The sequence below is a fragment of the Lynx rufus genome, unplaced genomic scaffold (assembly GCF_022079265.1).
Source record: "Lynx rufus isolate CCGP_SWC_20201006 ecotype Redwood Valley unplaced genomic scaffold, mLynRuf1.p SCAF_2, whole genome shotgun sequence".
NCBI classification, from domain to species: Eukaryota; Metazoa; Chordata; class Mammalia; order Carnivora; family Felidae; genus Lynx; species Lynx rufus.
The window spans coordinates 98,347,327-98,369,305 of NW_025814834.1; the positions used below are offsets into that span (position 1 = coordinate 98,347,327).

Here is a 21,979-nt window from a genome sequence, read left to right on the forward strand (position 1 = left end):
GGGCAGAGAGAGAAGGAGAAAGAGAGAATCCTAAGCAGACTCCATGCTGTCAGTGGGTCTTGATCCCATGAACCATGAGATTATGACCTGAGCTGAAACCAAGAGCTGGACGCTTAACTGACTGAGCCACCCAGGTGCCCCTGAAATATATTTTCAATTGGAATAAAACATATGATGAGTACAACATTTTTATCCCAAGGATGTGTCCATTGCATAAAATCTTTCTAGAACTTCTTTTTAACGTTTATTTATTTTTGAGACAGAGAGAGACAGAGCATGAACGGGGGAGGGGCAGAGAGAGAGGGAGACACAGAATTGGAAGCAGGCTCCAGGCTCTGAGCCATCAGCCCAGAGCCCGACGCGGGGCTCGAACTCACGGACTGTGAGATCGTGACCTGGCTGAAGTCGGACGCTTAACCGACTGAGCCACCCAGGCACCCCTAGAACTTCTTTTTAGAAGTGCATAGACAGCAGCAGTTAAGTCCCCTTTGAAAACCAGTTTTATTACTTTATAGTCACACAAAGCCGATGATCAGAAAACATAGCTCTAGTTGATTAGCCATTTATTCCCTGGACTTGGCTCTGAAAAAAAAGACTTTTGGCAAATTCCAAAAATCAAATCTACCCACAAGAAGTCAAGATTTGCCGCCAGTGGAGATATTTAAAAGGATGTGCCATGGGATCTGAAGGCAAGTCTGTAGGAGACCTTCTAAAAATATTCTGTATGATAGTAGCATTAAGAGTACACAGGCCCCAAGATAACGTCTGTGATGAGGAGGATACAAAAGACTGTATGTTTAGGTGGAAGTAAAAGAGTCATTACTTTATAATTAAACTATAGTCCTCCTGATCTGTCCATAATATCATCCCATAATTTATAATATGCTTCCTTAAAATTCAAACTTTACAACAATCCTATAGGTTAGTTATTTCTGCAAATGCATAGATAAAAACAGATTAAAGAATTAACACTCAAGTCTCTTAATTCCAAGTTCAGGGCTCTCTCTACATACTAAGCTGTCTAAGATCACACAACTGGAGTAGGGAGAAGCCAAGATTTACAAACACTCCCTCTGACCACTCAGCTGCATGGATATCTTGGCCATTTATCTCGTTGCCTTTAATCAATACTCTGGCTTTGAGTGGATTTGATTGGTCTGCCAGTTTGCAAATAGTCATCCTCGCAGCAAGTACTTATGTTCATTCAAAACCATAACAACATTTCCCATATTAAAATAATGGAGATTGAGTCACATGTGAATTTTGTGAATTTTTTGGACATTTTAAGATCCAGAGAGAGTGAGAGTGGGGGAGGGGCAGAGCAAGAGGGAGAAGGAGAGTATCCCAAGTAGGCTCCTTCCTATCAGTGGGAAGCCCGATGCAGGGCTAGAACTCACAAATCCGTGAGGTCATGCCCTGAGCCAAAGTCAAGAGCCAGGTGCTCAACAGACTGACAACTCAGGCGCCCCCAGAGACATTTGTTAAGTTGGCCTTAAATTACAAATAACTTAGGAAATCACACAGCATATCAGTCAAAATTAAACAGCGTTGTGGTGTTTGAACTAGAGAGCGGTGAAAAGAGCCAGGCTTTGGTCTGGGTCCTGGTCCCTAGTTTCTCTAAGATACTGGGAAAATCACTTACATTGTCTGGTTTCTATGTAACTTAGCAAGTAATGAAAACTGATTACTACTAATTTAAGCAAATGGGGATTTCTTGAAAGGATTATTACAAGACTCACAAGTGCTTGAAATGTTGGGGACCAGGCTTAGAAAGTGACAAGCACCTGGTTGATCTGAACTAAAAAGAATTCAGGGTGTTATTAAAGAATGGATATAAGGCGGTCACACAAACCCCACCAATCCACCACTGCTTTCCTTTTCATGTCTAAGCACGATCATCTCTGTGAGGTCTTTTTGCTCTGACATCCTCTGCTTCTCTGTATTGGGAGCAGGAAGGGTATATATGCAAACAGGGTTGTCAGAAATGTTCTGGCTGGATGTACTTCTGAACGCTGTGTGCAGCTGAGGAAGGCTTAACCACACAGCAAGAGCACAGAGGTTGACCAATTTTGGCATGTAGCAAGTAGGAAGTAGGAGGGGTCTTAAACAAGCAAATGTTTGGGGAGACAAATTATGAGGAACAAGCACAAATGATACTTCCAACAAGTGTTGGAAGCTTCCAAATGCTTCTAGCAGTCACAGCCTTTACAGACAAAGGTCAGACTTGACTACATGAAAGAGACTATCTGTAGGTTTCCTCATACCTATGAAATACAGTACACAGCACTGACATGAGCTGTATATTTGAATCCAATATACAAGTAAACTGTTGGGGCGCCTGGGTGGCGCAGTCGGTTGAGCGTCCGACTTCAGCCAGGTCACGATCTCGCGGTCCGGGAGTTCGAGCCCCGCGTCGGGCTCTGGGCTGATGGCTCAGAGCCTGGAGCCTGTTTCCGATTCTGTGTCTCCCTCTCTCTCTGCCCCTCCCCCGTTCATGCTCTGTCTCTCTCTGTCCCAAAAAAATAAATAAACGTTGAAAAAAAAAAAAATTTAAAAAAAAAAAAACAAAAAAAAAAAAACAAGTAAACTGTTAAACAGCTTCTCAAATCAAAAGTTGAAAACTGGTAGCCCATAGGTCAGATACAGCCTGCAGAGAATTAGTTACCAACAGACAAAAATACAGATTTCCAACTTTTCTGGAACAATTAGAGGCTCTGGCAATCCTGGGTCTACATTTCTGCATAGCAATAGTTTTCTACCGCCTTTGGTGGGGATGTGGACTCTCCCTATTGTCAAACCTCCTCATGGTCCTTTTCAGTCATAAGGTCACCTGTTGTGCCCTGGAAACATTCCAGTTTCTGACCCTTAATGTAACTACTTTTGTGACAGCCCACACAAGGCCAGTGTGGGAGGCCATCCTGAGGATCCACCAGTGTGGGTCTCATTGAGTGATCTGTTCAAGTGCCTAACCCCTGTTCTTAGGACCCTTCTGGTAAGATCCTTTCACTCCTGACTTGCTACCAGTAATTCTGGAAACAACTGTTTACCCCAACCAACCCACATGTCCCTTTTCTGTCACAGTTTATCTTCAAGCATCTATTCTTCCAAATGACCTTAAATATCTGATGGTGGAAAAGGCAGCAAAGAATCTGTTTTGTGTCTTCTAAAATGTAGGGGAGGGGCGCCTGGGTGGCGCAGTCGGTTAAGCGTCCGACTTCAGCCAGGTCACGATCTCGCGGTCCGTGAGTTCGAGCCCCGCGTCAGGCTCTGGGCTGATGGCTCAGAGCCTGGAGCCTGTTTCCGATTCTGTGTCTCCCTCTCTCTCTGCCCCTCCCCCCTTCATGCTCTGTCTCTCTCTGTCCCAAAAATAAATAAACGTTGGAAATAAAATGTAGGGGAAAGAAACCCAACTATGATCTGAACAGAGAACCACTTCTGTTTGATTTCTTGGAAGACACTTGCTGAAGTAAGCCGCCCAGGAGGATTATTTATCTACTTTCTGTGAGTAGCTGTGGGTGTGCTGGGCATTAGTTGGTGATGATGATTCCCCTTGTCTCCTCTGCACATGTCTGATCCCAACTGGATGTTACTGCTCACATAATTCTATCTCTGATTTACAGCACACAATGTATTATAAGACCACCCACTCATTTCACTCTTTGTGGGGTCCATTCCCTACAAAGCAGCCACATTTACTTGCTTCAATCTCTTTGATGTCTTCCAGGTTGCTTTTAGGCTAAAGATTCGTGGAGAAGTCTACAAATACTTACAGTTTGATTCTTCCTTATTTCTCAGGCTTCACCTCCCATCTTCCCTGGCTCACTTCACTTTGACCATTCGGGTCTTCTTTGAATTTGTGGAACAATCCAAGCTCTTTTCCACCTCAGGTCCTTGACTCTTGCTGTTCTGTTATGGTAAGCTCTCCTCACCCTTTCCACTATCTCCTACCTAACCTTTGAAATGTCACTTTGGCAGAAAAGCTATATTCCACTTTCCTCCTATTCTTCCACCCTTCATCCCCATTTCTCACAGGACCCTGTTTTCTGCTATTGCTTTTAACAAAATGTATGTTTTCCCACTACACTGTGAACTATGACTAGAGACCTTATCTATTTTTGTGCCCAATGACTATTCAGGGGCAGCACAGTCCCTGCCACAATTGAGTAGGTGAGCAATACCTATCTGTTAAATGAATGAAAAACCCACGTTACATTCCTCAGGCTGGTCTAACACCATACTGTTATCGCCTGGAGTGATTAAGACAACTTTCTTAGGGAGAATATTTTTTATTTCCGACATGTAAGCACATTGATGATTTATCAGAAGATAAGCCTGGTGGAAAGCTTTTAAACTTCTAGGTTCCCCCCAGATGGGGTCCCAGACCATCACCTGGCCCTTCTTCAGACTAAGCAGAAAACTCTGGGGGTGTGGCCCTGAAATCTGTTTTAACAAATCTTCCAGGTAATTCTGATGCACATTTAAGTTTGAAAACCATTGTTCTGGGCTCTCCAGTTTTTATCCTTTTTTTCCTAATTAATTTTTTGGTCCTTAATCCTTGGTATAATCCTGCTAGTAAAATAGTACAATCTTAAACTACTACGAGGGAATCTTTGTCATCAACCAAAAGCCTTGAATAACGGACTATTTGTCCTCGAGGGTACAGGCCTGCCCCTGGGGGTGGGGAGCCTACAAATCTAGACAATGTTGTAACAATGCACAGGTGTAAATGACTAAAAACTCGGCACAAAGGCAGAAGAGTCATGGTGCAAGCCTTTGTTCACCTATCCCTCCCGACTGCTCACCCTCGGTCTGATAATCGCTTTTCTACCCAGAAAAGCAGACTCTCCAAGTTACAAGAAATGTTGTGTGCCGCTGAGAACGTTTTCTGTTAGGCCGGTTTTCCCCGGGGCACTGGAGAAGATACTCGCGGCTGCCGGATGCAGTTCCATTCCTCCCTCAACCTACCACACAAGTAATTGAAACTAAAAAGCCCTTCCAGCTTCAGAAGGAGATCTGGAAGCTGAGGCCGACTTCCCCGCCCCTACCCTCGGGAAAACCCGAAGTGGACTTCATTAACAGCCGGACGCGAGCGGAGGCCGGCGGCAGCACGTCATTTGCGCATGCTCTCTCGCCCCTCCCGCTCGGAGCCGGAAGCGGGAGCGCTCGCGGCCTGGGCCTGGCCTGGCCGGGGCGGCGGCACCGGCGGCCATCTTGGCTTCCCGGGGCAAGGCGGCGTGGGGGGAAGAAGTTGTAGGGTGGGGGCAGGAGGGAGGAGGAGGGGAGAGAGAGAGGGGGAGGAGGCCGCGGCGGGGCAGGGCGGGGACTGCCTGCCCGCCTGGGTTGCGGAAGTGGTAGCCGCTGACCGAGCCTGCTGCTTTCTCGCTACTGCTTCGGCTTCCCGGCTCCCCCCCGGACGGAGAGGGCGGCCCGGCTGTGGATGGTCAGATAGCTCCGATCTCCCGCCGCCAATCCCTGGCCCCAATCAGCACGGAGCAGACGGCGGCAGCGGCAGCAGCAGGCGAGGAGGAAGATGGCGGGACGGCTGCCGGCCTGTGTGGTGGACTGTGGCACGGGGTAAGGGGGCTGACGGGCGGGGGGTGGGGAAACTGAGGCGGAGGGGGGGTAAATGGCGGGGGACCGTGGGGGTCGGGAGATGTGTGTTGCGGCAAGGTGCTGCCGCCGGCCGTGTCAGCCCTAGCCCCGCCGTGTTGCGAGGGGTGGGGCCCGGAGCCAGGGCCTCCCTTGTCGCCTCGCTTCACCCTCTGGGACCCGGGCGGGCGTGCGGGGCCGAGAACCCCCCCTGGGAGCGGCTTGCTCCGCGGGACCCCTCCCGGCCCTTCCCCCATCGCGGTGGGCAGCGTTGCCCAAGGAGACTTGGGGTCGGTCGTCCCTCCGGGGCCCGCGGTGCGGTCGGGGTGGTCGCCACCCGGCGCACCCGGCTCTCCTTTTCCTCCGCGTCTCTTCCTGCCTGTGGGTTTGGGACCGAGTGGATCGAGCGCGGGGACAGCTTGGCAGAGGAGCTAGAAGAGAGAAGCATTCCTTGTAGGTTTTGCAAGATTGCTGTGACAACACTGCCCAGGGTGTGGGTGGGAAAAGGGAAGAATCGGACTCTGAAAATGGGAACCTAGGTCGGGGCTTTCATTTGACCACCCACCTCCTCTTCCTTTCCGACTCGCGGTCTTTTCCATCTCCCACTGCGCTTTTACCGGTGAACCAAGTCACATTTTAATTTGAGAGAGAAAGATGTCATGTGTTACTTCTCTTGCCTCAAAAAAGTCCCCCAGTGAGCAAGCGCGCTGCAACTTCCTTAGTTTTGTCAAAGCCGCTTCCTGCTTTCTGTCTTTTATATCCTTATAAGGTAGTTTTTCGTTTCCAACCTGAACACATCTTATTAGAACTTTCAAGATTAAGCATATTTAAAATCGATTGAGTTACTGGTGCTAGTTATCAATTTATGTGAACTCAAAAAGATATATATTCGTGTTTCGCGAGGGAGGAGGAGGGGAAGCACCCAGGAAAATAATGGAAGTTTTGTGCATTCATTCTGTGAAGGTATCTCAAGTCGGGACGGAAGGTGGTATTGAGTTATAAAGGGATGTACTTGCTTTTCAAAGAGTCACCAGATCTGTAAGGTAGTTTAATATGTAGAATGGCGTTAAAGTAAATAAATAGGCATCTTAAGAGTTTTTGGTGCACTTGTATTTTCATAGAAAATATTGTCTATATTTTAATGTGGAATGACTGCTTTAAGTTACAGTGCAGGGAGTGTGTGTGTGTGTCCACTGCTGATACATTGTTACATTTCTAATTCCCTAAATAATCTAGTGGGAGGAGGCGGGCTATGAGAGGTAGGGTGTCTGCCTCCCTCCTTTAATTAATGAGTAAACTTTTGTTGCTTGAAGGATTGTGTATGTTCCTCACTCCATTTGCTCTCCGTAAAACAGCTCTAATCTTCATGCTCATAACTTTGTTAGTCTGACAGTTCTAAAATCCCAGCCGTGCATGTGGAAGCAACCGATTCATTAATATTTTCCTTTGGGAAACACCACCCTCTTTAGCCTTGGAACTTCTAAATGTATTTTTCTGACGGACAGCTTATTAAAGTTATTATTTTTTATCCAGTCTAATTTTCTCAACTCAGTATTTTATTTTTTTTTTCTCAGTCTAATTGGCCACTAGTTTCGTGCTTAGGGTCAGTTCTAAAATTAGATTTGGCCTGAGTGAGAAGGAATTTTCAAGTGTGTTTTGTTAAAGTGAAAAATACTGCTACATAATTAATATTTTATGCTTTAGAAATTATGGGGCTGTTAACAAAATTAGTGTAGATAATTGTAACCCTAATAACTAACATGGTTAACATCTTAAGTAGGATGTTACTTTTTCTCACTCTGTTTTTCCCCTTTTGAAATACAGTTCTGGTTATTTTTGAGTTAGTGTATTAGGTATTTCATTGAGGTTGACTGTCCTTAAATGACCTCCTTCTGATAGGGCAACCCTGAATTTAAAACACGTACTGAGTGACCAGGAGGTGGTGCAGGAGGGGTTTGATCTATCATAGGGATTATTTTTATTTTAAAATTTCTGTTATTATTACATTATTACACTTTATTACGTTAGTTTTACCTCACAAGGTGAGGTAGTTAACTGGACACTCATGATTTGAATGGAACTAAGATTCCCCATTCCCTCTCACCTTTCTTACCATCTGTCAGAACTCCATTTATTTTGGTCTTCAAAAGGTTTTTTGGTCTTCTGTGTTGCCTATTAATGCAGCTCCAGAAGAGTCACACCTTCAGGTTTATTAGCACAGAGAGGATAGCTCATTGAGATGGGGCCTGCGATAAGCGTATCTTAGTAAGGCCTTAATAGGGAGTTTTATGTTTCAGAATACCGTGGTCCCCAGATGCAGATTGTGCACCTATAATTTGTGTATTCCTTTGTGCTTTAGAGAATACATTCATCTGTTTGGTCTATAATTACAATTACCTACTTAATGTAAGTGAAAAGTTATAACCTGAATCTGGCTGCTCATTCCATTTCATTATGTAAGTTAGGAAAAAGATGACTGAAAAAGTGACCATCTATGAAACTTGGTGTTCTCAGATAAGAAAAGCTATGAGTTAGGAAACATGAACCTTAATACCCCAGACTTAAAATTAGAGATCTTCTAGCAAAGATCCTTTATGTCAACATAAGATGAAGAATCACTTAGCTCAGATCATAAAAGAAAATAACTCCTTTTGAAAAGAATTTAGAAATAATACTTTCATATTAATATCTATGCTTTTTTTTTTTTTTTTTTCCTGCACTGGGAAAGTACTGTAGAATAAAATTTGGGTAGAGATTCTCATCGATAGAGCTGGTTGTTTAATATTACAATTACAAAACTCAAACCTGCTATGTGTGATGAGGGAAACATTTTTTTTTAATGCTTTTGATAGAGACTGAACAGGGGAAGTGCACAGAGAAAGGGGGACAGAGGATCTGACGCAGGCTCAGCACAGACAGTAGAGAGCATATGCGGGACTCAAACTCAGGACCTGTGAGTTCATGACCTGAGCTGAAGCCAAACTCTCAACTGGCTGAGCCACCTAGGTGCCCCAAGAGAAACATTTTTTTAAAAAGCATTTTTATAACATTGTAACACTTGCAAAGTTAAGAGGATCCTAAATTATATTTTGCATGTTTTCATTCATTTCATTTATTCTTTTCTTCAACACTCAAGCCAAGTGAAGGAACTCCTTATAATTTTCTATGCTACAGCTTGATTATAGAACTTTGCATTGTGAAATTTTCTTTTCCCCCGTTCTTTCATTTTTCCCTGATAAATACTGTGTTGGTAAATTATCTTCATTATGACAGCAGGGATTAATATAGCCTTGTTGTAGAGTTATATATTGGTATCTAGATACATTCAGATTTAGAATGAATTCAGGAATTTCCATAATTCACTTAAGCTTCCTAGAAATTTTAATATAAGCATAAATATATTGTTGGAGTCCGTGGATAAGCAGCTTATATAATTCATACTGTGGCTGCATTCTTGCAATTAGTACAGATAGGGTGATTTTCTTTGAGAGCCAATGGGGAAGAGCTGAGTGGGTGAGGAAAAACATAAGTGGGGAGTTCAAGTTTCATATGTGAATTCTGTACATAGTATTTAATAATTTTTCTCCAGCCATCTCCAGCATTCATAGTATCTTGTTACCAAAAAACATTGAAATTCTTATTCCTTCATGGGTCATGTTTTGCATGCTCTTTGAAGTATAACAGGCACCTGTTGAGAAGTTGGATTCTTACTTAGACTTCCTACAATCTTTCTCCTCTCCCTTCCCACCAATCTCTTTTCCTGCATGCAAATTTTGTGTGGTGAAGTATGGGCTTTGGGTTGTATATTCATTGTATGTGATGAACCTTCCAGCCTAATTGTAAAACACTGTTCAGAAATTTATTTTTAAGCACAGAATGGAAAACTCCACTAGTGGAGGATCTTCCGGCCAGGATTTTTATTTACTTTATTTAGTTTTGTGACAGCTGTTTTTAACCTCATTTTACAAGGGAGAAAACAGGATTAGACAAATTTAAATTACTTTTTTAATGGCATGTAGTGAGCAGGTGGTAAGAGTTGCTATTTTGACTTAAGCCTTTCTGTACTGAAGCCCTGTGTTCTTTCTGTTACACTGTGGGGACTCCTGAGCCCCTTATCAGAACTATGCACATTGCTTTATTTTTGTTAGTAAGGTTAATTCTATTTTTCTTTAAAATATGATTATAAATCCTAGACTTACACATTTGATTTAATGAATTAGAGAAGCCATTCTTGTGCAGATTTTTCTGATTTGATTGATATATATATATTAGATACATGAATTCCTAGCTTATTTTCTTGTCACTTTGCTTAAATTTAACTTCTGGAAAAAAATTTACTGTCTAGATTTTATCAAAAAATACTAACAGCTAATATTTATGAAGAATTACATATCAGGCCTAGTGCTAAATGCTTTACCTCACTTACTTTTCATGTCACTCTGAGAATTAGCTCTATTTTATAGACAGAAAAATTTAGGGTTTAGTGAAATTAAACTACTTAAGCAAGTTATTATAGCAAATAAGTGTGGGAGAGTCCCTATACCATATGATATGCTTCTTACATTGAGGATGAATCTTTGGCAGTTTTCAATCGTTTTTGTATATTTTTGACAATTCATTTTTGATGTTATAAAGGCAGAAAGTTACGTTAGTAACTTAAGGATCACTCTTACAGGTAGAAAAAGTGGTATTGCCAAATCAAAGCTAACTATATACTTGACAGAAGGTTGGACACTCTTGGAATTATAATGAAAATGTATAATACAATCTGCTCTCAAGAATCTTAATGAGATAAGAGCTAAAAATTATTTTAAAAAATTAGGATGGTAAAAGACCACTTAATCAAATGTTACAGTCTTTACTTTTCTGACAGTAATAGCTGTTCATTAGGTTGTAAGGAAAGAGATTATTGTGGTCAAGAAGAATCCAAGCAGTATTAGTGAAGGTAGGATGCACACTCTCCTTTGAAGGGTTTGGATATACACAGGGGAAGGAAAAGCATATGCAGCAGAAAGGAGAGAGTAGCTGCTTCTTGTGTTTAGCCCTGTTAGCCTATGTTGTGCCTCTCCTTTCCCTTACAAATTGAGGACCGTGTAATAACATAATGCAAATCTATTTTCATAAGGTGAAAAAGAACTAACATTTATGGAGCACTTACTTTACCTCGTGTTCATTTTATGTCAGGAAAGCTTTGATTGAAAATATTTATTTGGTAGGGAATCAAAATCCTTTAGGAGAAGAGTTAAATGTTGTAAAGAGGGCTTTTAGAATATTTGCAGAATGGAATGTGGTTGGATCAGATGTAGAGGAGGTATTTGGGATGAAGTTATGGGACTTGACACATAGAATATGAACTCACATCTTTGTTCAATGAATGAGCTAATGAAAGGCTGAACAAGAATTAGGGGTATGGTTTAAAAAAAAAAACTACTTGGGAGACACCCCATACCCAGTGACTCAGAATCTCAAGGGTTGGGCCCAGGAATATTCATTTAATTGGTCTGTCTGGATGATTTTTAAGCAACCCTCCCAGCACCAGCTTTGCACAAGTTCTGAAACTTCTGAAAGAAGGGTCGCTTCTTTTTTGTTTGTACAATAATTGAAGCAATTATTCTTTGTATTGTTTATGGTTAGCAAGGACTTTGTAGTCATAGCTGCTTTTTAGTTCAGTGTTTTTCTAGCTGTATGACTTTGTATACTTCAAACTCTTCACGTCATATTTTCCCCATGTGTAATTTGGAGATCATAGTATCTACCGTATGGGTGGGTTTTTTTGTGTTGCTTTTTGAGATAATGCATGAAAATGACTAGGCGCAGTGCTTGATGTATAGTAATAACTTGATACGTTGTAATTATTACAATTATCAGCTACTGTTTTTATTGAATTGAAGTTTTTTAAGGAAAGGAACACAGTGTCTTATGCTTATTTATTTATTTTTTTTCTCCTGCAGTGCTTGGCTTAACACACTTGTTTGCACAGTCAGAATGTTTTTGCTGATTTGAGGGATGGAGGTATAGCTAGGGCTTGGCATTTGCTTGTGGTGGATTGTGAATAGTCATCAATGACGATTTAAAGATTTTGAGTTTGAGTGGGACAGTAAGGGAGTTGGTTTTTAGCAGCTGAGTAAGTTCAGTATTTGAATTTGTTATTGAATTTGGATGATGATCATAATTGGAAATATTTGAGAAGTTAAAAATATAGGGACTTTAGCAATGAAGGTGGAGATGTGGCAATAATCATTACAATTTGTAAATTGAAGCTAATGAAATGATAAAGAGAAACAAAGATTGAATATTAATGTTCCTTCTTTTAGAAATCTTGGATATGTAATCTGGCTTCTTGAGCTTCACAGTAAGAATGAGTGAGCAGTTGTGGCTTAAAGTGAAGTCAGCCGTGCTGACAACCAGTCATCTGTTTCCTCTCAATTTTTAAGAGGAGGAATCCTTAGGAGGAGATTTTAGCTCACCATACAGCTCAATTTCCCTCCACAGTGGTCTTCCTTGTCCAGTGTGCTCCCTCTCTAAAGAGTGAAAACAGGTAAATGATTGGAATAGGGGCAGAAGTATGGAATGGTTAAAAGGTAGCTTCAAGTAATGCTTTCTGAAACAAAATTCCCCTATAAGAAAAGCATTTGAATGCTCTTCTGTAATTCTATTGGAACTTGTAGGCTCTTTAATGACATTACTGATCTGTAATAGCCAGTAGCTTAGAGAGGTAAGAGCAAGACAGTTAAGTAATAATAACGCTCCATTAACATGGTTTATAGTTTCTTATAAATTCATATATTATTAAGTGACAGTGCAAGATAAGGTGATGTTATTGGATTAATGTTTTAAATTTGATTCTTCAAAATAGGATAGTGACAAATATTACTTTGTTTACTAGTGGTTTTATATCTTTATGTGAACCTTTATGCCATACAATATATAAATGAGATACCTCCATAATTGATTGTACCGGAACAAAAAGACAAATACCTTAATTTTTCTAAAGAACCATTTTGTGTAATTTTACTAATTTTCTTCCAGGATTTTTTAAAAAAGCTTTCCAAACTGTTGACTTTTTTATTTAATTTTTTTAAATGTTTATTTATCTCTGAGAGAGAGGGAGACACAGAATACAAAGCAGGCTCCAGGCTTCCAGCTTTCAGCCCACAGCCCAGGGTGGGGCTTGAACTCAGTAACCACCTGGAGATCAGGACCTGAGCCCAAGTCAGACGCTTAACGCATAACGCACTGAGTCACCCAGGTGCCCCGAAATTGTTGACTTTTAAACTCAAGTCATTCTTACATACTCCTTATAACCAGGAAAGGAACAGCCTTCAATTTGTGTGGTCTGATATATTTTTCTTTCTAACTTCTCTCTACGCCTAACACCTCACAAGAGTGTTTTTTCTTTGTCTGTTCTGATGTTGAACATTAATCTTTAAATATTCTCTTAAGTTTTCTTGCCCATTGTGAAAATGCAATTCTCATGGGAAGGGTGTTGAAGACATTTTCAGTTACAGTATTTAGTGTGAATGAAGGGTTACAAGAAAGGGATTGGAAGTCTTAAAATGGGGAATTAAGGTGCAAAATGTCTTACAGTTTAAGGTTGATTTTGGAACTGTATAAAAATATATACTAAATTTTTAGTATTGGTCTATGATAAACTTCAGTTGTTTGCTTAAAGTCTTAGAACTTAGTAAATTAAATATGGTGCATTTTTCTTCTGCTATAAGCATTTTTAAGTTCAGTTACTTTGAGACCACAAAAATAGCATTTAATGTGTATTTGTGAAACTTACGTGAATTAAGGGAAGTGCCTCATGACTTACATAGAATTATGGAGCTGAAAAAGACTTTAAGAATAATTTAATCCACTCTTATTTAAAAATGAAACAGAGATCCAGAGTTGAAAAATACCTTTCGGGAGTGTTCTATCAATTGATAGCATTGTTGAGTTCTTTAAAGTTTTCTTAGGAGTTCACATTTATGAGTTATATTAGTTAAAGTTTCTTATTACTAGTTGAAGTGATACAAAATATGTTAGAGTGGTTTTGGTTGAGGCATGGTGCAGTGCATGAAATCTTTAGGGTTTTTGTGCTGATACAAATACATACTGGATGGCACAAATGAAAAACTAATTTTGTTTACCATCATAACATTTGAAACCAAGTTCAGAAATTACTATTTTGAAGTGATGCTTTTTTTTTTTTTTTCCACGTTTTTATTTATTTTTGGGACAGAGAGAGAGACAGAGCATGAACGGGGGAGGGCCAGAGAGAGAGGGAGACACAGAATGGGAAACAGGCTCCAGGCTCTGAGCCATCAGCCCAGAGCCTGACGCGGGGCTCGAACTCACGGACCGCGAGATCGTGACCTGGCTGAAGTCGGACGCTTAACCGACTGCGCCACCCAGGCGCCCCGAAGTGATGCTTTTTTTAAGGAAATATGCTTTTTTATTGTTTAAGTCATTTAAATCTTAAAAATATTTTTATTTTTGGATTTCAGTTATTTAAAGACACAATGTGGGATGTGTACAAGTCAGCCTTTCAGAGCCCTTTAAGAGTTATGTTTTTGAGATAATTATTTATAACCTTTTCAGAAATCCTATGAGGTATAGGTACTATGATATAATTACTATTTTAAGATGAGGAAACTGAGGTATAGAGAACTGAAGTAACCTGCTCTCATAAAAGAGTGGCTACAGTTACATAGATCTAGACTCTGAGCCCTCAGGCAATCTGACTCCAGAGCTCATTGCCCTCAGTTGGGATATATTCAGTAAGAGCGGTTAAATTGTTAGCCGAGTTTTTGAAGAGTATTCAAATTTAAATATACATTAAAAAAATATTTTTTTAGAACTGCCAATTTTTAGTACAAATATGAGATATATAGGGTAGTCTTAGTGACCAGTTCATTGATTTGATTAACCTGAAACATAAGCAAGTTAATTGACATTGAATTATTTATTAACTTTGAATATTGCAAGGACAGGAATTATATCAAACATGGTAAGACTGACAATTGCTTGTTCATTCAGGACAACTCAATTAAGCAAATGACGTTTAATTACATATAACTTCAGAATGAGGGTATATTTCTGAAGCTGCAGTTTGAAAATGAATAATTAGTGCATTACAAAAGTCATCTCTCATTAATGACTGCATAAAACACAAAAAAGAAATAGTTGAACTTAAGAATAAGAACTTAAGAGTATGGAATTGTAAATAAGAATTTTTTTTATTAGACTCACAGGACTTAATGTTTGCTATTTGAATTGGAATATAGTGAATATATAGATTAAGAGAAACATGGGTTACCAGAAAGCAGTTTTTTTCCCTAAAATGTAATTTATTTATTTTAAAATGTTTATTTTTCAGAGAGAGAGAGTGTGCGTGCGTGTGCAGGGGAGGGATAGAGAGAGGGTGACAGAGGCTTTGAAGTGGACCCTGTGCCGACAGCAGAGAGCCCAAAGCAGGGCTCTCAACTCATGAACCCGTGAGATCACAACCTGATCGGAAGTCAGACACCTAACTGAGCCACCCAGGTGCCCTGTCTAAAATAGAATTTAAAGAGATTGTTATCTCAGGTATAGGATGAATTTTGGTGCATTTTATCTGGAAAGTACACAGTTTTGGAAGAAACTTGTGTTTCCTGTTTGAAAATATTTATTTAAAAATTTTGTTTCATACTAATCAAAAAAGGTAGAGGTAACAGTGAAGGAAAGAGACCTTTTTGAGCTTTTTTTCCCCTTGGTTAATTTGTTTTTTGTATAATACACTAGTTGAGAATTTTATTGCTTCTAAAATGCATTTCAAAGGGGCCTGCCTTGTTTCAAGTTGCCTTCCTGTCAGGAAAATTATTTAGAAAGCAAAACAAGGGGTGCCTGGGTGGTTCAATTGGTTAGACATCGGACTCTTGATTTTGGCTCAGACTCTCAGGGTTCATGGGATTGAGCCCTGCATTGGGCTCCATGCTGGCAGCACAGAACCTGCTTGGGATTCTCTCTCTCCTTCTCTCTCTGCCCTTCCCCTGCTCTCTCTCTCTCTCTCTCTCTCTCTCTCTCTCTCTCGTGTGCGTGCACATGCTCACTCTATCAAAATAAACATTTTTTATAAAAAGCAAAACAAAACTTTGGTTTAAAAAAACCCAGTGAAATAGGATTCAAATTGATAAGACTCCATGAGAAGTAGAAATGAGAGAAATGTAACTTGTGGAGATCTTGGATGCAAACAACAGAATAACTAGCTTATATAAGGCGAAAAAGGAATGAGTTATGGAAAGGGTATGGTATACATCACAAAATTGATGCGAAGGCTGGAGAACTGGGCTCAGAAAAGCAGAGGAAGGGAGAGGCCAGGTAGTGAGAGTCTGCTGTCAAAGTCATGCTGCATGAAGTCTGCAAGATGCTGCAACTAGATAGATACTGGCAATATGAATTCTAAAACATCTCTGGGATGTTCAGTGTTCTTACCTAAGCTCAGATTGATTAGACATAGATCATGTGATGTGTAGTAGCTGACAGGAGTGGAATGGGTCCCTCGTCCTGTAAAGGGATGTCAGCTTTTCATCTTGCAAAAAGATTTAATCCTTGGTAGGTTTGTCAGAATAGGAGTGGGGATTTGATGCTGGCAGAAGTGACTGCTGTCCAGAGAAAGATGAGGATGGGGAAGTAATGTTGCCCGGTTTTCTTTATGTTGCCTTAAATTCCTATTTCATTTTGATAACTGCTTGATTCTTTACTACCCAGGAGTTTGAATTAACACATTTTTTTTCCCAAAAGTGCAAAAACTCTTGTGAGTTTCACACAGTGTTCAATTTAAATGTATGAAGGAGCAGGTTTTTTTTTGTTTTTTGCTTTTGTTTTTTTTTTTTGAAAGCAATAATTAATGATGGTGTGAATAATATGGGATTTTTCATTAGAACAGAGGTATAACAGTCTAGTTATTCTGGGAGTATGGAATATTTTGGAAAGTAGGACCTGCTTGATAAATGCAGTAATATGACAGGTTATTTCTTTAAGCTTTATAATTAAAAAAAATTTTTTTAACGTTTATTTATTTTTGAGACAGAGAAAGACAGAGCATGAATGGGGGAGGGTCAGAGAGAGGGAGACACAATCCGAAACAGGCTCCAGACTCTGAGCTGTCAGCACAGAGCCCCACACGGGGCTCGAACTCACAGACCTGAGCCAAAGTCGGCCGCTTAACCGACTGAGCCACCCAGGCGCCCCTAATTTTTTAAATAGTAAACCAGAATTATAATTGAGAGAATTTGAGCTGTACTCTTTTTTTTTTCTTTTTCAGAAGATAGTGGGATTATTATTTTTATAAACAAAAGTAGGAAATAGGAAGTAGCTTTTGCGTCTGTTTTGTTTATGGTTGGGAAAGTTGTTTTTCAGTAGCTCTAGTAAGTGTCTGCAAATGTGTACTTTTGCAATACTTTTGTTGTGAGGAATATAAAGATGATTACGAAATGGTGCCTGCCTTTAGGAAGCTTACGTGTATGTAATTATAACAATATGATAAATATTCTGGCAGGTATGAATGAAACTTTTTGGAATCATAGGTGAAGGAAAATGTACTTTTTCCAGGGACGATGAAAAAAAGGCTTCCTGGTAGAAATGATAACTAAAGTAGGCCTTTAAGGATGAATAAAGCATTAATAGGCAGAAATAAGACTAGTGTACCAGGTGAGACAACAGTGGAAGAAAACAAAGTGAGGTGAGAAAAGTATAGGTTGAATTTGGGTATGTTAGGTTTGATATGGTACGAGGCAGTAGTGATGTTTAATATGGTACAGAGAGATGGTACAAGAAAGTACTGAAAGTGTCTGATGTATGATAGGTGCTCAGTAAGTGCTTCTTGAGTTGAATTAAAAAGATCCATGTTGAGCTGGTTATGGAGGTTTTAATGTCCTTGAATTCTGCACTACTTTGATATTTATGTTGTAGATAGTATGAAGCCATAATGTATGAAAGTTTATGAAAGTAGGCACATTTGATGACTTCATTATGGTGATTTATGACAATAAAAATAACAGCCAACAGTTATATAGTGCATACTGTGTGCCAGGCACTGTTCTAATTGCTTTACAAATATTAATTCATTTGATACCTAATCCTATGAGGTAGGTAGTTATTCTCATTTACAGATGAAACTGACAGAGTGTAAATTGCTTGCCAAAGATCTCATAGCTAGCATACTATACTATACTGTTATTTCTTTCTCTGATTTTACTTTGGAAGTAACCACTCATGTTTAAAAGGAGACAGTACAAAAGACATTGACTTTGGAGGCTGATAGATACTTGATTTCGTATCTAGCTTTTGTATTTCTTTGAAGTGATTTTTTTGGTGAGCTGCAGTTTCCCAATATTTAAACAGATCCATTTTGCATACTTTTGATAACTGTTAGGGATAATACAAAGAACATAGCAAAATAATTGACATACAGTAACAACTTTGGCTATAGTTAAAATTATTATAAAAAGTAATCAACTACTTATTTCACTGTTGGACTTCTCAGTTCTGTGTTGAATACTGTGGTATATCCAGAAAGCTATAGCATGATTTTATTCTTTAAAAAACTTACAATTTAGTTTCAGAGATGAAACTAATGTATGTGAAATAATTAAAGATGGCATATTAGTATTTAATTGGGGACATTACTAAGGGCTGTCGTATTTGGAGGATGGTTTATGAAGGAGCTGAACTTGCTCATATTCTTGGAAAAGCATAAGTAGGATATGGTAGATGGAAAGGAAAGAAAACCTTGTTAATGTAAGCTAAATTGGAAGCTTCATGATGGTAGGATGTCTTTTTTGTTCACCCTCTAAGTTACTGCCTTGTGCATAGTATTTAATAGTGCTCAGTAATATTTTATTGATGAAGGGAGGTCAGGAGTTTCAAAATATTTGAGGGAGGGATCAATTAGGAGATTGCCTTTCCTGGAATTCACCCTATTTGGAGCTGTGTGACAGAAAGTAGTTAATTTTATTCATTTATATATCCTGCCGTATTTCAGAAGGATTTTAAATGGGAAACAATGGGTTGGAATTGGTTTGCTTGGCAGTAGATTGTATAGTTCATTAAGCAGAAGATTGGTAAAAGTTAAACTTAATGCAGTATTAGACTGACTCTAGTATTTTATTCTATTTTAAACAGCACTATTGAGATATGATTTACAAACCCAGTAAATTAGCCACTGCATGCTATGCTGTGCTATGCTATCTATTCATTTTGAGAGAGAACAAGAGCACATACCTGAGGGGTGGGGAGAGAAGGAAGAGGGAGAAGAGAGAGAGATAATCCCTGTCAGCACAGAGCCCAGTGTAGGACTAGAACTCATGAACCATGAGATCATGACCTGAGCTGAAAGCAAGAGTTAGACGTTTAACTAACTGAGCCACCCAGGCTCCCCACGACTACATTCTTGTTGTAAAAGTTCCTAACACTAGCAGCACAAAGAAAACTATAGCTAAGCTGAGAATTGAGAAATTATAGAAGTTAAGCATTGGAATTCATTTGTAGACCTCCATTTTCACTTACAATTTGATAATTATGCTTAATATATACTTTGTTTTTATGATACGGTAAAGATGTAAGCTGTTCATATTGAGGTAGAATTCTTTCAGCTTTAAATTAGTAGTTGTCAGTACAAAGAAATTTTGGAAATTGTGGGTTGCACTAGATCATGAAGGTTCTTTACATCCTAAAGTGTGGGAGTCTTATATTCATTTTGTTATGTGGTTTAAGATTGTTCAAACATGGAAAGTTAAAATTCTATCTACTTCCTACCTACTAGGCTGTAGGTACATATACTGTATTTAGAGTAATAACGTCAATACATATTTGTTCTTTTCTGGAATGATTTTTTTGTTGTAGCTTTTTATTCCAGTTCATTTTTGAACTTTATTTATTTATTTTCTTAAGATTTTGTTCCCGTTAGTGGTTTAGTATCAGTAAAGTATTGGAATCTTCAAGTAACTTTTTGCTGTGAGATGATTTTCAAAGCAAAAAGAAATAGGAATCATGTGTAAAGTAAAAGTACTCATTGTCAACTATATGTCTTTAATAAGTAAAATTTGAATTTGCAGAATAAGAATAACTTTTTTTTTTTTGAGAGAGAGCTCGCGCGCACTTGTGCTCAAGTAGGGGAGGGGTAGAGAGAGGAGGGACAGAGGGACTGAAGCCAGCTCTGTGCTGACAGCAGAGAACTGGATGCAGGGCTTGAACTCATGAACTGTGAGATCATGACCTGAGCTGATGTTGGGCGCTTAACTGACTGAGCCACCCAGGCGTCCCCAGAATTAAAAATACTATCCAACATAAGGGATGCTAATGTTTTACATTACAAGCATAACTGGTTTTATTATTTAAAAATATTCTTTCTTTAAGTGAACTTTTTCCTTTAGAAAATTATAATGAATAACATAACAGATACTCTTATTTATCACAATTATTGCCTGCTAACATTTTATCATGTTTGTTTCATTTCTTTTTAAGAGAGCACATTATTGATGACTACTCCTGAATCCATTTTTCCCTGCCCCAGAGGCAGTTAGGACCATGATAGACCAACCATTTCTTACATAAAACTCATTCGCTTTTTGCCATTCATTTCTCCCAGTGCAGGAAATCCCTTTCTTCTAACTTATTATATTTTCACTATTTTTCTAGTCACCAAGTCTTCAAAGATGGTTTTGAATTCTCCACTATCGTCCCTTCTGTAAGCCATTTCCAATTCCTTACTCCTCCTGGTTGGCCAAAATCAGCATCAGAAATTTTTTTTCATTGCTGTGTAGCTCAGGGAGAGTTTCTGTAAATCTAGCCTGCTTTCTCGGGCCATAAAGGAAAATTTTGGTTTAGTTTTCCAAAATACTGTATTGTGCTTACAAGTTTCATAAACATTAGGTAAGATAGCTTTGCCTTTTTCATTATGTTCTCTTTTTAAAAACCATTTAGAAAATGACACATTTTAAATATAGGAAAGTATAAAGAAGTAAAGTGGATTCATAATTTGACTTCCTGTATAACCCAATGACATAAAATAATATATGTATATGTCTATGCATGAATTTTTTCCAGGATATGTAAATAATTACTCTTGGGATGGCATCTAGGTGGCTAGGGGATAGGCATGTCAGGGAAACTTACATTAGTACTTTTCTAGTGTTACTATTTATTAAAATTTTTTCATGGGCTAATGTTATCATTTCAAAAGTTCTCTTAATTAAAAAAGTAATGTGACACTGTTATGTGTTAAATGTGTATGGTTAGATCATTTAAGACATAACATTGTACATTTAGAAAACAAAATTCTCCTTTTTCTCCATTCTGCTATCTGGAGACTGACAATTTTTCTTCCCTCCCTCCCTCCCTCCCTTCCTCTCTTTCTTTCTTTCTTTCTCTTTCTTTCTTTCTTTCTTTCTTTCTTTCTTTCTCTCTCTCTCTCTCTTTCTCTCTCTCTCTCCTTCCTTCCTTCCTTCCTTCCTTCCTTCCTTCCTTCCTTCCTTCCTTCCTTCCTTCCTTTCGTCTTTCTTTTTTACTTTTGAGACAGACACAGAATCTGAAGCAGGCTTCAGGCTCTGAGCTCTCAGCACAGAGCCCGATGTGGGGCTCGAAGTCCGGAACCATGAGATCATGACCTGAGCTGAAGTCGGAAGCTTAACTGACTGAGCCACCCTGGTGCCTCACAATTTTTTGTTTCTTTTGTAGACTTCCAGAATAAAAAAACATATGCATTTTGTAATAGAACTTTTCTTGATGCGTAATTTTATTTCTACTCTGCATTTAAATGTAGATTTCCACTTACAATTGACATCAAAAAAAGAAAGGACATTCACAAAATGTAATTTTCCTGCTTAGAATTCAGATTAAAAAAGGACTAGGTTTGAAAGGTTTTTTTAAGATATTTCAAGGTAACAAAATGCACTTAAACAATATTTAAAGTACACATACATGAACATACATACTTGTACACCATGTATTAAAGAATAGCAAATTGAAAGGCATTAGGACTCTACTAATTTTGCTTAGGAATCATACTATGAAAATCAAATGTGTCCAAAAGGAATGATAAAAATGGAAGATTTGGAAAGGGTCTATAAGGAAACAAAGGATTTGGGTGAAATAAAACAAAGAAGGAAAGAAGGATAAGCATTTATGTTCTGTAAGTGCTCGGATTTGTGTGTTCTGTTCCTAACTATATTTATTAAAGCTTTATAAGAGTAATTGTATTTTAGATAAAAAAATGGGTTTGTAGGGGTTGAGGATTATGCAAGTGAAGTGAGTATTTGGATGAGTCTGGGGAAGTAAGCAGGCATCAGACCCCATAGCATGTTGAGTAGTGAAATTAATTGAGGTGTTCTGAAAAAGCAGAGGCTTGATTTTTCAACTGTTAAAC

General features: G+C 39.0%; 2 protein-coding genes across 2 annotated transcripts in view; one reads left to right on the forward strand and one right to left on the reverse strand.

Moving 5' to 3' along the window:
- Positions 1-5,438: 5,438 nt before the first annotated feature.
- On the reverse strand, positions 5,439-6,257 carry LOC124516188 (4-O-methyl-glucuronoyl methylesterase 1-like). Its single transcript, XM_047085390.1, has 2 exons — positions 6,155-6,257; positions 5,439-6,020 (listed from the first exon to the last, which is right to left on the reverse strand). The coding sequence occupies exon 2, from the start codon at positions 5,844-5,846 to the stop codon at positions 5,442-5,444; it is 405 nt and encodes a 134-aa protein (XP_046941346.1). The 5' UTR covers positions 5,847-6,020; positions 6,155-6,257; the 3' UTR covers positions 5,439-5,441.
- ACTR3 (actin related protein 3) overlaps positions 5,497-21,979 on the forward strand; it is a 65,893-nt gene continuing 49,410 nt past the window's right edge. The window contains exon 1 of the mRNA XM_047085389.1: positions 5,497-5,574. Within this exon, the coding sequence (XP_046941345.1) occupies positions 5,531-5,574 (44 nt within the window). The 5' untranslated portion in view covers positions 5,497-5,530. The remainder of the gene's footprint in view (positions 5,575-21,979) is intronic.

What these genes read in the sequence shown, in the direction of transcription:
- LOC124516188 (XM_047085390.1), bottom strand. Translation starts at nt 5,846, where the DNA reads ATGGGGGAAGGGCCGGGAGGGGTCCCGCGGAGCAAGCCGCTCCCAGGG.